The following is a 14,140-nucleotide window of genomic DNA, read 5'->3' as shown; positions in this document are numbered from 1 at the left end:
TTAAAATCGTGGAATAATAATCCCATTTCCAACTCCAGTCCTTCTGCCTCTGGGCTTCCTGGTGTAGTGAGGACTTGAGCGCCCCCAGCTGTGGGGTAAGTGCTTGGCAGCAAACTCGGAGCACCCTGCGGATGGCCCTGGAGGCTCCCTGGGCCCCGTGAGAGGAGGGAGGTCTACACTAGCCTCATAGAGAGGACCTGAGTCCCTGGGGCCCCCGGAAGCCAAGGAGTTGAACAGGTAAGCTGAGTCGGGGCAGTTACCTGAAAAAATGAGATTAGCGGTGGTTACTGAGAGCAACGGGAAATAGAGTTTGGAAAGGCGACGACTAAATCTACTCACTGTGGGAAGCAATCATTAAGGAGGGTTGACCTATGAGTACATATTTGGGGGCAGGATCCATTGTTTTTAAAGGTCTTTTTTCTAGTTTTATGGAGATATAATAGACATATAGCACTGTATATGTTTAAGGTGTACAGCATAAGGATTTGACTTACATAAATCACGAAGTTATTATCACAGTAAGTTTAGTGACCATCCTTCATCTCATTTAGATACAAAATCAAAGAATTGGAAAAAATATTTTTTCTTGTGTTGAGAACTCTTAGGATTTACTCTCTTAACTTTCATAGATAACATACAGCAGTGTTAATTATATTTATCATTGTATATTACATCCCTGGTACTTATTTATCTTATAACTGGTTTTATTTTATTATATTTTTTAATAATATTTTTTAAACTATTTATTTAGGCTGTGCCAGGTCTTAGTTGTAGCACATGGGATCTTTAGTTACGGCATGTGGACTTCTTAGTTGTGGCATGCCCGTGGATCTGGTTCCCTGACCAGGGATCGAGCCTGGGCCCCCCGCATTGGGAGCACGTAGTCTTACCCACTGGATCACCAGGAAAGTCCTTATAACTGGTTTTAAAGTTTTAAAGCAAACCTCTGTCAATACCACCCAGCTGAAGATCATCAGAATCACATTTCTGGGTGAACAAGGTGAGATTTTGCCTGTTGCAGAGAGGGAGACCACTCGCCCTGGACCCTGGGGCATCTTGGTGAGAGGCTGCTCTAAGGACCTTCTTACAGGGTTTGCACTTGTGTTAGGTGATTTTGATGTGAGTTCATGGAAGTGGAGGTTTGCTCCGGGTTGGATGTTTTGTTCCTGTCGGAAGCAAGGATAATTCTATGATTAGATACATTAATAAAACGTAATGAGAGAGGGGGAGACCAGAGTGAGGCTACAGCTGTAGTTGGTAAAGAAGCAGCCATCACTCATATTGGCTGGGAGAAGGAGATGGCTGGTATTTTAGGGCTTGGATAGCGTTCAGCTTTTATTTGTGTTCAGACACGGTTCCCAGGTGGTCTTGTTCTCGTCTTGCTCCACATGGTCTGAGTGGCCCTGTCCAATGTTGATATGACATTGTCTGTTCACCAGGAGAACAGCAAGACCTCTCTCGGGGATTCAGACCAACCTTTGGCCGTAAGGAAAAGCTTTCCTCTGGTGCACCCACAATTACAATAAATTTTGTCAGACTAATACCACTTTCAAAGTAACAAACCAAGTTTTATCTACTCAACCAAATCCTTAGCAACTTGGTAGCTTTTCTTATTCTCAAGTCATTTTTTTTTTTAACAAGTGGTGTATAAAAGGGCCACAGGTCAAAGTGTTATCCGTCAGTATCTTAATGATCCCTTAACCTTTAATCAAGGGTCTTTTATCAGTCAGATGACAGCAAGAAAAGAACTCAAGACAAACAAACAAAAACACACTATGAAGCTATGCATTTTCTGTGGTACCTGTATATGCCTATAAATGCATGGAGAACATTCTGGAAGAACACACGTTAAACCGATAGCTGTGGTTACCTTGGAGCAGCAGGGAGACCAAGATTGGCAGTGATGATCAAAGGGAACCTAACGTTTTTTAAAAAGAGACTGTTATTTTAGTTTTAGGTTCACAGCAAAGTTCAGTGGGAAGTACAGAAAGTTCCCATCTACCTGTTTCCCCACACATACGTAGTCTCCTATGTTACCAACATCCCCCCCCACCGCCCACAGAGTGTTACATTTATTACAAATGATGAACCTACACTGACACATCATCACCCAACGTCCATGGTTTACCTTAGGGTTCACTCTTGGTGCTGTACGTTCTGTGGGTTTGGACAAATGTGTAATAACTTGTATCTGTCATTATGGTATCATACATAAGTTACGGTGTCATAACTTAAATATTGTGGGAAGTGGTTTGTAAATATTTGCTAAATTGGTCTTTTTTCTAATGGTCTTTAACCAGGTACGATGTTGCACCAATAGTGCTCTTATTATTTTCAGGGTTTCTCACTAAATTCTAATTTTATGTGGAGGCTTCTGACTCCAGTCGTATTTTCTAGCCATTGTGAAATGAAAGAATGTGGGACATACATTTTTCTGTTTCTATGATGCTTCTTCCACTTAGTTCCCCATCTTTACTTTTTTTTCCAGTTCATATATTTTTTGAATTTTATTTTATTTTTTTATATAGCAGGTTCTTATTAGTTATCTATTTTATACATATGAGTGTATATATGTCAACCCCAATCTCCCAATTCATCCCACCACCCCCAACCCATTTTTCCCTTGGTGTCCATACGTTTGTTCTCTACATCTGTGTCTCTATTTCTGCCTTGCAAGCCAGTTCATCTGTACCATTTCTCTAGATTCCGCATACATGCATTAATATATGATATTTGTTTTTCTCTTTCTGACTTACTTCACTCTGTATGACAGTCTCTAGGTCCATCCACATCTCTACAAATGACCCAATTTCGTTCCTTTTTATGTAGTTCCCCATCTTTAAACTGGTCCTTTCTGTGTACATTTCAGTTCCATTCCTGGGAGCCCCCAAGGGGAAAAAAATAGCATATTTATTTTCACTCAAACATAACTTAAATTTATCATTCCTTTCAATTAGTATGAAGGCATGCAAATTTTTTTTGGGGTCATAATGAATATTCTATTTAAGTTACATGTTTACCCCTCAGTTTTTCTTAAACACCTCCCTTTAAAAAAAGTTTTTAGGGACTTCCCTGATGGCGCAGTGGTTGGGAGTCCGCCTGCCAATGCAGGGGACACGGGTTCAAGCCCTGGTCCAGGAAGATCCCACATGACGCAGAGCAACTAAGCCCGTGTACCACAACTACTGAGCCTGCACTCTAGAGCCCACGAGCCACAACTGCTGAAGCCCGGGTGCCTGGAGCCTGTGCTCCGCAACAAAGAGAAGCCACCTCAATGAGAAGCCCGTGCACCGCAACTAGAGAAAACGCATGCACAGCAATGAAGACACAATGCAACCAAAAATAAATTAATTTTTTAAAAAAAACTTAAAAATTTTTTCAAATATTTACAAAGGTAAAATGGTATAATGAACTCTCACGTATGTCTCACCAGCTTTCACAATTGTCAATACCTGCCTATCCCATTTTTATCTCTATTCCTGACACCCTACCCCTCCCAACTTGCCACGGGATTGTTTTGTAGCCAGTCTCAGACATCATATCATTTCATCAATAACACTTCAATATGTATCTTTAAAAGATAAAAATTCTCTTGTGAAATCCAGCCATGCTACTTAAAACTTTTAACACTGATTCCTAAATATTCAGTTAGTTTTCATATTTCCTAAATTGTGTCACAAATGTTTATTCCAATCAGGATCCAAAGTCCACACTTTAAATTTATTGCCATGTCTATCAAGTCTCTTTTAATCCAAAGGATCTGTAGGTTTCCTCCCTTTTTCATCCTTGCAATTTTTCTGTCAAAGAATAAAATGGTTTTCTTCTTCCAGTTAGCCAATAAACTATTGTTTCTTTGCAAATTATTTGTAGAAGGACATGTGTCCTGGGGAGTTTTCTGCATTCTAGATTTTGTTGATTGTATTCATTCTATTTCCTGTGAACTGGTAGTTAGATTTAGAGTAGGGTTTCCAGATAAAATACAGGACACCCAATTAAATTTGAATTTTGACTAAACAATGAATATTTTTTAGTGTAAGAGTGCTCAGTAGTGCAATATTTGGTCATCTTGTATTTTTATTTGCTAAATTTGACAACCGTAATCTAGAGAGTTATCACATTCAGGCCTGGGTTTTGGGCAAGAATACATTCAATTTAGTGTTGTGTACTTCTATCAGGAGACACATAAGGTCTGGTGGTTTCTCTTCTTGTGATGTGAAAAATAATGCAAGGGTTCACGTTTTGTCAGCTGGATGCATCCGTTGTTAATACAACCCTTCAGCTTCTTACCTGATGATTTTGGCAGGTGATGATCATTGCCCAGAATCACTGCTTTATTAGGGCTTGCAGACTGATGCTATTCCAGGTGTATCATTCCTTCTGCGTTCATTAGCTAGTATTCTCTATAAAGAACTTACTCTTCTGTACAGTTTATGTATTGATAGGAAAGTTAAGCTCTTTCCTTAAGTCAGAATTTTGCAAGCACCTAAGAGAGAGCCTTACAGATCTAACAGTGAAATCTTGCTATGGATTTAGATAACTCTTACAAATCCAGTAAATCAAAATATACATTCAGTAAGGTTAAATTTTTTTTTTTTTTTTTTGCGGTACGCGGGCCTCTCACTGTTGTGGCCTCTCCCGTTGCGGAGCACAGGCTCCAGACGCGCAGGCTCAGCGGCCATGGCTCACGGGCCCAGCCGCTCCGCGGCATGTGGGATCTTCCCGGACCGGGACATGAACCCGTGTCCCCTGCATCGGCAGGCAGACCGTCAACCACTGTGCCACCAGGGAAGCCCAGTAAGGTTAAATTTTTAAAACATTTCTATATGTTAAAAATCAAACATACATTTAGAAAATGAGAATTCTTCAGCATTGAAATGTTGACAGCACACTGAATTAGTTAAAACTTCCTAAGGATTACAATTAAAATTAGATGTTAAATTCTCTAGTATATCAGATTATCTGAAATGTTTCAAACCACTGAAAACTGAATAAAGCCTATAAAAAGAGGCACAATGATTATACAACTTTTCACACCTGGTTTTACACAGTATATATCAAAACTTTATTTCCTCACCATCTATATGTTTATTATTTATGCCTTTTTAGGATTGCAAACTCATCCACTTAGGGGAGCTGAGTAAGCATGCTAGTTTCCTACCACACCTGAGAGTGTTTCAAGGCAACACGCCAGAAAGGGCAGACAGAACGTGGGAACTTGGATCCACCAAACCCCATATGGACAAGCCCAGGCCTTCCCGTGTCTGGCTCTCGAGTCCACATCTTTGAACTGGAGTTAATTATAAATTTTTCAATTCAGAGCATCATACATTCTGGTTGTCTTTCCAACTTCATCCTTACCAATCTTTACTTTCTGATGTAGGTAGATGGAATTCGGCACCTCTTCTCGTCCTCCCAACATGAGTTGTAGCCAGTCTTCCCGCTGCCTGTTAAGAGCTCACTGGATTCTGCACTCTCTCTGTTTTGCTTCTGTATCTACCCGTCAGCCCCCATTGCACAGTTGTTTGCTGACAAATCAACCTTAGAACTCCAGATGAAATGTGGAACTGTCCCTGTCAAGTTTCTTATTGATATTTTTCAGGTAAAGAAATAGCCACTGAGAAATTAAGCAGGTGTTTCTCATGACAAGTTTTCAGCTAAGGAGCCAGGGCTATAATTCAGGAGTACTTTCCCATCATTACTAGGTCAGAAGTAGGCACTATGTGACCTGGATGCTGTCATTGGGTGTTCGTCTTAATTGTCTCAGGCAGATGTCCTATCTACCTCCCATCTGACCTTTAATTCTTCCATTTCTTCATATCTAAGGGTAAGAGATCAGTGAAAACAAATGAGCTCGTTTACAAAGATACCATGGTGCAACAAATTGATCGTGACATCTGCATATCTTGAACACAAAAATCTCTTTTTAGTCATTATTCACTCAGTTATATAAAATGCTGACGTCCACTGACTTGTTGGAGTGGGCTTTGAGGCTTTCAGGTAAAGATATTGTTTAAAGTAAACTGTATTATTCCTTTTACTATTAAGCAACAAATTTCCAATCTAAAGGTGGAGATTACTACTGTCTCTCAGCTCACCTAGCCCATTTCTGTTGTTGATTTGTCCTTGTTTTACAGAGTCATTTGCAGTTTCTGTTGCATTTGAAATAATAATCTACTCTGGAAACTCATAAGTGTAAAAAAAATTTTTATGTACTTGCCTAATTCTATATTAGCTTTAAAAATTCGATATATTTCTTTAAAAGCAGAATGGAAGATAGAATCTACATTATGCATTCTAGCTTGGGGCATTTATCATTTTAATAGGGGTGACTATAAAAAAAGGGCTTTAAAAATTTTTTTATTTATTTATTTTTGGCTACGTTGGGTCTTCATTGCTGCGCACGGGCTTTCTCTAGTTGCGGCAAGCAGGGGCTACTTTTCCTTGTGGTGTGTGGGCTTCTCATGCTGGTGGCTTGTCTTGTTGCAGAGCACGGGCTCTAGGTGAACGGGCTTCAGTAGTTGTGGCACGCAGGTTCAGTAGTTGTGGCGCACAGGCTTAGTTCCTCCACGGCATGTGGGATCTTCCCTGACCAGGGCTTGTACCCATGTCCCCTGCATTGGCAGGTGGATTCTTAACCACTGAGCCACCAAGGAAGTCCAGTGCTTTTGTTTATCTCGCTGATTGTAATAGCTTCCTTTTCCTCATGGACTCTGTTCTTATTTTAAGACTTTGTCATTAGGAGCATTGTGTGATGTTGAGAGTATAGTTGGAAATATCCCAAAGGATTAAAGCAGCCATGTCTTGGCTAGCTCATAGAGCAGAGAGGTCATAAACACCTGATGTCTCTTAGCCTTATCAAGTGATAGTTATGCATCTCAACCCTGGAGGGATTTTGAAAACTCTCAGAGGTTCCCATGGCTGGTTAGCTCTGGCTACTTGAATGCCAAGTTGGGCAACAAGAGCAAACTAATAAAATCTAGACCAGAACTAAAATTCTGTTTTCTATTCATTTGTAAAAGCATTATTGTAGGCAGCTTATGGTATAAAATCTCACTGTGTTAGGCTGAATTATGGCCCCCTCCCCAAAGATATACACATTCTAATCCCAGGAGCTTGTGAATTTGTTATCTTATATGGTATCTTAGTCTGTTTGGGCCACTATAACAAAATTCCATAGAATTGAGTAGCCAATAAACAACAGACATTTATTTCTCACTGGCAGATTCAGTGTCTGGTGAGAACTCACTTCCTGATTCACAGGTGACAGTCTTCTTGCTGTGTTCTCACAGGGCAGAAGGGGTTAGGGAGCTCTCTGGAATCTCTTTTATAAGGGCACTAATCCCATTCATGAGGGCTCCACCTTTATCACCTAATCACCCTGTAAACTCCCATCTCCTAGTACCATCCCACTGGGGATTAGGTTTCAGCCTATGAATTTTGGGAGGACATGGACATTCAGTCTACAGTACATGGTAAAAGAGACTTTGCAGATGTTATTAAATCAAAGATCTTGAGATAGAGAGATTATCCTGGATTAACCAGTTGGGCCCAGTGTAATCATAAGAGTCCTTAGGGAGGCAGGAGGGTCAGAACAGAAAAGAGACCTGAAGAGGAAATCAGATGTTGAAGTGATGTGATTTGCAGATGGAGGAAGGGGCCACAAGCCAAGAAACGTGGGCAGCGTCTAGAAGACGGAGAAGGCAAGGAAACAGATTCTCTCCTAGAGTCTGCAGAATAAATACGGCTCTGCCTAAACATTGATTTTTAGCCCCCAAGACCCATTCTTGGACTTCTGACCTCCAGAACGGTAAGATAATTAATTTGTATTACATTAAGGCAAATGTATTTTCAAAAAAATAAGTAAAATTACAAGCATGTTGCAAGTTTTTCCCCTGACCCAGAAAATACAGGGTGAGGTCACTGAAGCAGGGATAAGAGAGCAAAACAGCCCTGAACTCCACAGAAGGTAAATGACCTGTTTGACTGTAGCCTGACCAGCTCTTAGAAGGAGAAATTAATGACCAAGGACGTGTGAAACAAGGAAAAGCTTTCAAAAGCTAGAACTGTAGCCAGGATCGCTGGTTGTGCAGATAAGCAGTTGGTATTGATACGGTGAAAGTGACTCTTGCCACCTTCGGAAAATGATGACAGTTATTCAAGGTTTACTTTCTTGGATAGAATAAGCTGTCATAATTCTTTCTCTAAGTCTTTATAACTCTTTTTAACTTTCCAGTACTTTTTTTTTTTTTTTTTTTTTGCGGTACGCGGGCCTCTCACTGTTGTGGCCTCTCGCATTGTGGAGCACAGGCTCCGGACGCGCAGACTCAGCGGCCATGGCTCACGGGCCCAGCCGCTCTGTGGCACCTGGGATCTTCCCGGACCAGGGCACGAGCCCATGTCCCTTGCATCAGCAGGCGGACTCTCAACCACTGCGCCACCAGGGAAGCCCTAACTTTCCGGTACTTTTAAAGTCAATACTTTACCTAAATGCAAGAAGGTTTAAATAAATCTATCATGAGAAGCCATAAAATAAATGAAATGATAATTATTGAATGCAATTAAGGACAAATCCTGAACTATTAGTTCTCCATATGGAAGCAAAACACTCCTGTAAGGAGTAATATGGGTCAATCCTGTTAGATTCTGCTAGTTCTAGCTAGAAATCCTTCCAAAAAGAATAAATTTTTTTTTTAAAAAAGAGTCTTGGCTCTGTAGGAAAATACTTTCTTCTTTTAAACTACACAGATTGTCAAGATCTCAGGAAACAAGGCAAGGTTGATCAATGCTTGGGTAGCTAATAAATATCCAGGTTCTAAGTGGGTACATTTATTGAGCATTTATTGTTGATGATTAACAAGATGGTTAATATTATTTTTTTAGTAGATAAATAAATTTATTTATTTACTTATTTATGGCTATGTCGGGTCTTCATTGCTGCATGCGGGCTTTCTCTAGTTGTGGCAAGCGGGGGCTACTCTTCTTTGCAGTTAGCAGGCTTCTCATTGCGGTGGCTTCTCTTCTTGCAGAGCACAGGCTCTAGGTGCACGGGCTCCAGTAGTTGTGGCATGTGGGCTCAGTAGTTGTGGCTCAAGGGCTCTAGAGCATAGGCTCAGTAGTTATGGCACACGGCTTAGCTGCTCCACGGCATGTGGAATCTTCCCGAACCAGGGCTTGAACCCGTGTCCCCTGCATTGGCAGGCGGATTCTTAACCACTTCTCCACCAGGGAAGTCCTTTTAATATTATTAATAATGTAATTACTAACAATAGGTAATTAACAAGGTAATTATTAATATAATATTATTAATAATGTAAACATTTTTATGAGTAGGAAATTTGTCCTTAACTATATGTCTCCTTTTCTCTGATTTATTCTAAGGGGTAAATATTTGGTTGCTTTATACTCACGGCATGACTTTATCACCAGATTTTGTAAGTGATGTTCAATCTTGTTTAATGGAAGAGTAAATATTAGTGATCTATTTTTCTTTTTTTTCAAATTCTAAAATTGAGATATAATTGACATATAACGTTATATTGGTTTTGGATGTACAACATAATGATTTGATATATGTCTAAATTGTGAAATGATTGCTACAATAAGTTTAGTTAACGTCCATCACCTCACATAGTTACAATTTTTTTTCTTGTGATGAGAACTTCTAGATCTACTCTCTTAGCAACTTTCAAATGCACAATACAGTATTGTTAACTATATTCACCATACTATCCATTACATTCCCAGGACTTATTTATCTTGTAACTGGAAGTTTGTACCTTTTGACCATCTTCAAATGTAAAAACTTTTGGGAGTTTGTACTTTTTAACCACCTTCAAAAAGTTAAACTTTGGGGGGCATGGGCGAAATGGGAAGAGGTGTCCAAATGTATTTTTCAAGAGTAATCTAACGATAATGTTTGGTCTTTCCATTTTCATTTTAATAGAATATGTAAGGTTATGTGTGGTGACCATAAGAATGGAACTGGGCCCTGGAGGGGGTTTTCTGAGCTCTTTTTTTAAAAGAAATAAATTTATTTATTTATTTTTGGCTGCATTGGGTCTTCGTTGCTGCGCACAGGCTTTCTCTAGTTGTGGCGAACGGGGGCTACTCTTCGTTGCGTTGCGCGGGCTCCTCATTAAAGTGGCTTCTCTTGTTGCGGAGCACAGGCTCTAGGCGCGCGGGCTTTGGTAGTTGTGGCTCACAGACTCAGTAGTTGTGGCTTGCGGGCTCTAGAGCGCAGGCTCAGTAGTTGTGGCGCACGGGCTTAGTTGCTCCACGGCATGTGGGATCTTCCCGGACCGGAGCTTGAACCTGTGTCCCCTGCATTGGCAGACGGATTCTTAACCATTGTGCCACCAGGGAAGCCCCATCTGAGCTCTTAAATGAAGAGTTTCCAGGGGAACAACTGGCTTTTTTAAAAAATTGGAGTATAGTTGATTTACAGTGTTGTATTAGGTTCAGGTGTACAGCAAAGTGAATCAGTTACACGTATACATATATCTACTCTTTTTTTTTTTTAGATTCTTTTCCCATATAGGTCATTACAGAGTATTGAGTAGAGTTCCCTGTGCTCTCCAGTAGGTCCTTATTAGTTATCTATTTCATATATAATCGTGTGTGCATGTCAATCCCAACCTCCCAGTTTATCCTCCCCCACCTTACCCCCTGGTAACTATAAGTTTGTTTTCTACATCTGTGCCTCTGTTTCTGTTTTGTAGATAAGTTCATTTGTACCCTTTTTTTTAAAAATTCCACATATAAGCAGTATCATATGATATTTGTCTTTGTCTGACTTACTTCACTCAAAACTGACTTTTTAAAAAAAATTTTATTATATATGTTACAAATATTTCTTCCGAATTTGTTCCTTATATATATATATATATATTTGTTGTTGTTGTTGTTTATCTTTTGGCCGCACTCTGCGGCATGTGGCATCTTAGTTCCCCGACCAGGGATCGAACCTGCGCCCCCTGCATTGGCAGCTCAGAGTCTTAACCACTGGACCACCAGGGAAAACTGGCTTTCTGAAGTCAAAAGAGAGAGACCTTGGTGGATGTGTGCATCCCCCCACCCCAGGATCGGTGCCTCCCACCCACCTCTCCCTGTGCTTTCTGCCCCTCCCGTTGTAGCCCCACCCATATTGCAGCTGGCTCTGTCCCTAGAACATAAGCTCCCCCAGGACAAGGGCCATTTTTGCCTGCCTCCACATCTCAGGCCAGGCACAATCCCAGGCATGTGGTAAGTGCTTTAACAAGTACATAGCCTCTTGGAGAACCTTGCCCCAGTCCTACAAGGTTCTCCAGCTACCTAGCTACCTAGCTCGCGCTGTCACTGAGTCTTCAAAAGGCTATGCCACCATTCTGTCAAACCAGTTGCTTCAGGATGGTGGTGACATGATAAGACCAGTAAATTCCATGTGCATGGGCCCATTACTGTACTTCTTTTACCATAAAGTGAGGTTCTTGATCAGAAGCAATGCTGTGTAGAGTACCACGATGATGGAGAAAACATTCTGTAAGTCCATGGATGGTAGTTTTGGCAGAAGCATTGTGTACAGGGAAGGGAAATCTGTATCCAGAGGAAGTGTCTACAGGCACACCTCGTTTTATTGCACTTCACTTTGTTGTGGTTTGCAAATACAGTGTTTTGACAAATCGAAGCTTGTGGCAGCCCCGTGTCGTCAGATTACGGTTAGCGGGTTTTTTTAGCAATAAAGTATTTTTAAATTAAGATATGTACTTTTTTAAAAAATGTAATGCTATTGCACACTTAAAAGACTACAATATAGTATGAACGTAACTTTTATTTACACTGGGAAACGAGAAAGTTCATGTGACTCACTTTATTGTGATATTCACTTTATTTCGGTGGTCTGGAACCAAACCTGCAGTATCTCCGAGGTCTGCCAGTATTGCAATAAAGACAAAATGCTGCCCCTTCCATGATGGAAACAGTCCAATGCAGTCAAGCTGCCACCAGGTGGATGGCTGAGCACCCCAGAGAATGGTTCCGTATCAAGGGCTCGGTGTTGTTCTCTGCTTCTGACCAGTTGGACAGTTGGTGGTCATAGCCAGGTCATCCTCAGTGAATGCAAGTCCATATTTCTGAGCCCATGCGTAAAATTCCATCCCCGCCACTATGGCCACTTTGTTCATGAGCCCATTGGGTGATGACAGGAGTGGCTGGGGAAAGAGGCTGATTGGTAACCACGAAAAGGCATCCATCCACTTGATCATTAAAATCCTCTTTTGCTGAGTTCACGCTTTGGTGAGAATTCACAGGAGGCAAAAATATCTTCTTCACATATTTTGCCCATTCGGAGAGGCCTCTCCATGTACCTCTTTCCCAAAATTTCTTTGTCCCCAATTTTCCAATCATGTCCCTTCCAAGTCCCTGACCATCCAGCCAAACCATTGGCTACAGCCCATGAATTGGTGTAGAATCCCACATATGGCCATTTCTCCTTCCAAGCTAAGCGTACAACCAGGTACACTGCTAGACGTTCTGACCCCTGGGAGGATTCTCCTTCACCTTCCTCTTTTAGGGATGTCCCAGAGAGGGGCTCTAGTGCTGCAGCTGTCCACTTGTGGGTGGTACCTACGTATCTACAGAACTGTCTGTAAGCCAGATCTGAGTCATTACTTCCTCTGTCAGTTGATGATAGGGAACTGCCCATGAAGCCATAAGCACAGCCTGGGAGAGACAAGACAGAGTAGCAGGGGTGGGACCACAGGCATTTGGGCCACTTCATCGTGTAACTTACTTGTGCTTTCAGGGCCTGCTTGGGCCAGATCGTGTATATACCAGTTCCATTTGATGATGCACACCCAACATTATGGCTTGGTGGGTCAGATGACACCCAGTTCATGATGGGCAGCTCAGGTCACGTGGTAACTTGGTGGCCCACGGTCAAGTGTTCAGTCTCTACTAAGGCCCAGCAGCAGCCAGGAGCTGTTTTTCTAAAGGAGAGTAGTTGTGTGTGGATGATGGCAGAGTCTTGCCCTAAAGCCCTAAAGGCAGTGCTGTGATTCACCCTTTCTCTGCCTTTTTGTTCTATTTGCTAATCATACTGGTAAGGGTGATCTTTTTTTTTTTTTTTTTAAAGAAGATGTTGGGGGTAGGAGTTTATTAATTAATTAATTTATTTTTGCTGTGTTGGGTCTTCTCTTCTGTGCGAGGGTTTTCTCTGGTTGTGGCAAGCGGGGGCCACTCTTCATCGCGGTGCGCGGGCCTCTCACTATCGCGGCCTCTCGTTGCGGAGCGCAGGCTCAGTAGTTGTGGCTCACGGGCCTAGTTGCTCTGCGGCATGTGGGATCCTCCCAGACCAGGGCTCGAACCCGTGTCCCCTGCATTAGCAGGCAGATTCTCAACCACTGCGCCACCAGGGAAGCCCAGGGTGACCTTTTGATTACCCTGATTAATCTTTTGCTTGAGTAATGTGTTGTTTCAAATGCTGATCTCTTATAGAAGCACTCTTACCAGACACACCCAGAAATAATACTTTACCAGCTCTCTGGGCATCCCTTAGCCAAGTCAAGTTGACACGTGGAATTAACCATCCCGCATGGTAACCATTAGCCGCATGTGACTATTTCCATTTAAATTAATTAAAATTTAAAATTCAGTGTCTCATTCACACTAACCATAGTTCAACTGATCACTAACTAGTGGCCACATATTGGACAGATACAGAACATTTCCATCCTTACAGAAAGCTCTAGTGGACAGCACTGCTTTGGAGGATGAAACCAAGATGTGAAAAAAATTCTCTGACTTGACAGAGATCAAAGATAAGTCTGTGGAACCATCAAGAGAAACACTCGTCTCTTAAACAATCCCAGAGTATTAGATAATGGCAGGATGATGGATGGAGGGTCAGGGAAGAGTGGTAATGTTTTTGAAACTTCAGCCAGCCTCCTCGGACATCCATATTCGGGTATGTATACGCAATTCCAATTCCTCTGCCAACACAATGATTATTAAAAATCTCCTTCTGCACAGCTTTCTTCTAGTGTGGAGGCCCCAACTTTGTTTCTGAAGTTGCTAAACCTTCTGAGAATCTGATGCAACTATTATTCCCTGTCTCCACCCAACCCAGCCCATTTTTCTGTATATGAAATGAGGGACTGGGGAAAAG

General features: G+C 41.6%; 1 protein-coding gene across 1 annotated transcript in view; it reads left to right on the top strand.

Moving 5' to 3' along the window:
• The window catches only part of WDR59 (WD repeat domain 59), a 108,407-nt gene extending 94,475 nt beyond the window's left edge, over positions 1 to 13,932 (top strand). The window contains exon 27 of the mRNA XM_060000882.1: positions 13,715 to 13,932. Within this exon, the coding sequence (XP_059856865.1) occupies positions 13,715 to 13,749 (35 nt within the window). The 3' untranslated portion in view covers positions 13,750 to 13,932. The remainder of the gene's footprint in view (positions 1 to 13,714) is intronic.
• The last annotated feature ends 208 nt before the right edge of the window (positions 13,933 to 14,140 follow it).

Source organism: Delphinus delphis, chromosome 20 (assembly GCF_949987515.2).
Source record: "Delphinus delphis chromosome 20, mDelDel1.2, whole genome shotgun sequence".
NCBI classification, from domain to species: domain Eukaryota; kingdom Metazoa; phylum Chordata; class Mammalia; order Artiodactyla; family Delphinidae; genus Delphinus; species Delphinus delphis.
The sequence above is the reverse complement of the archived record's forward strand: the minus strand, read 5'-3'. Positions and strand labels throughout refer to the sequence as shown.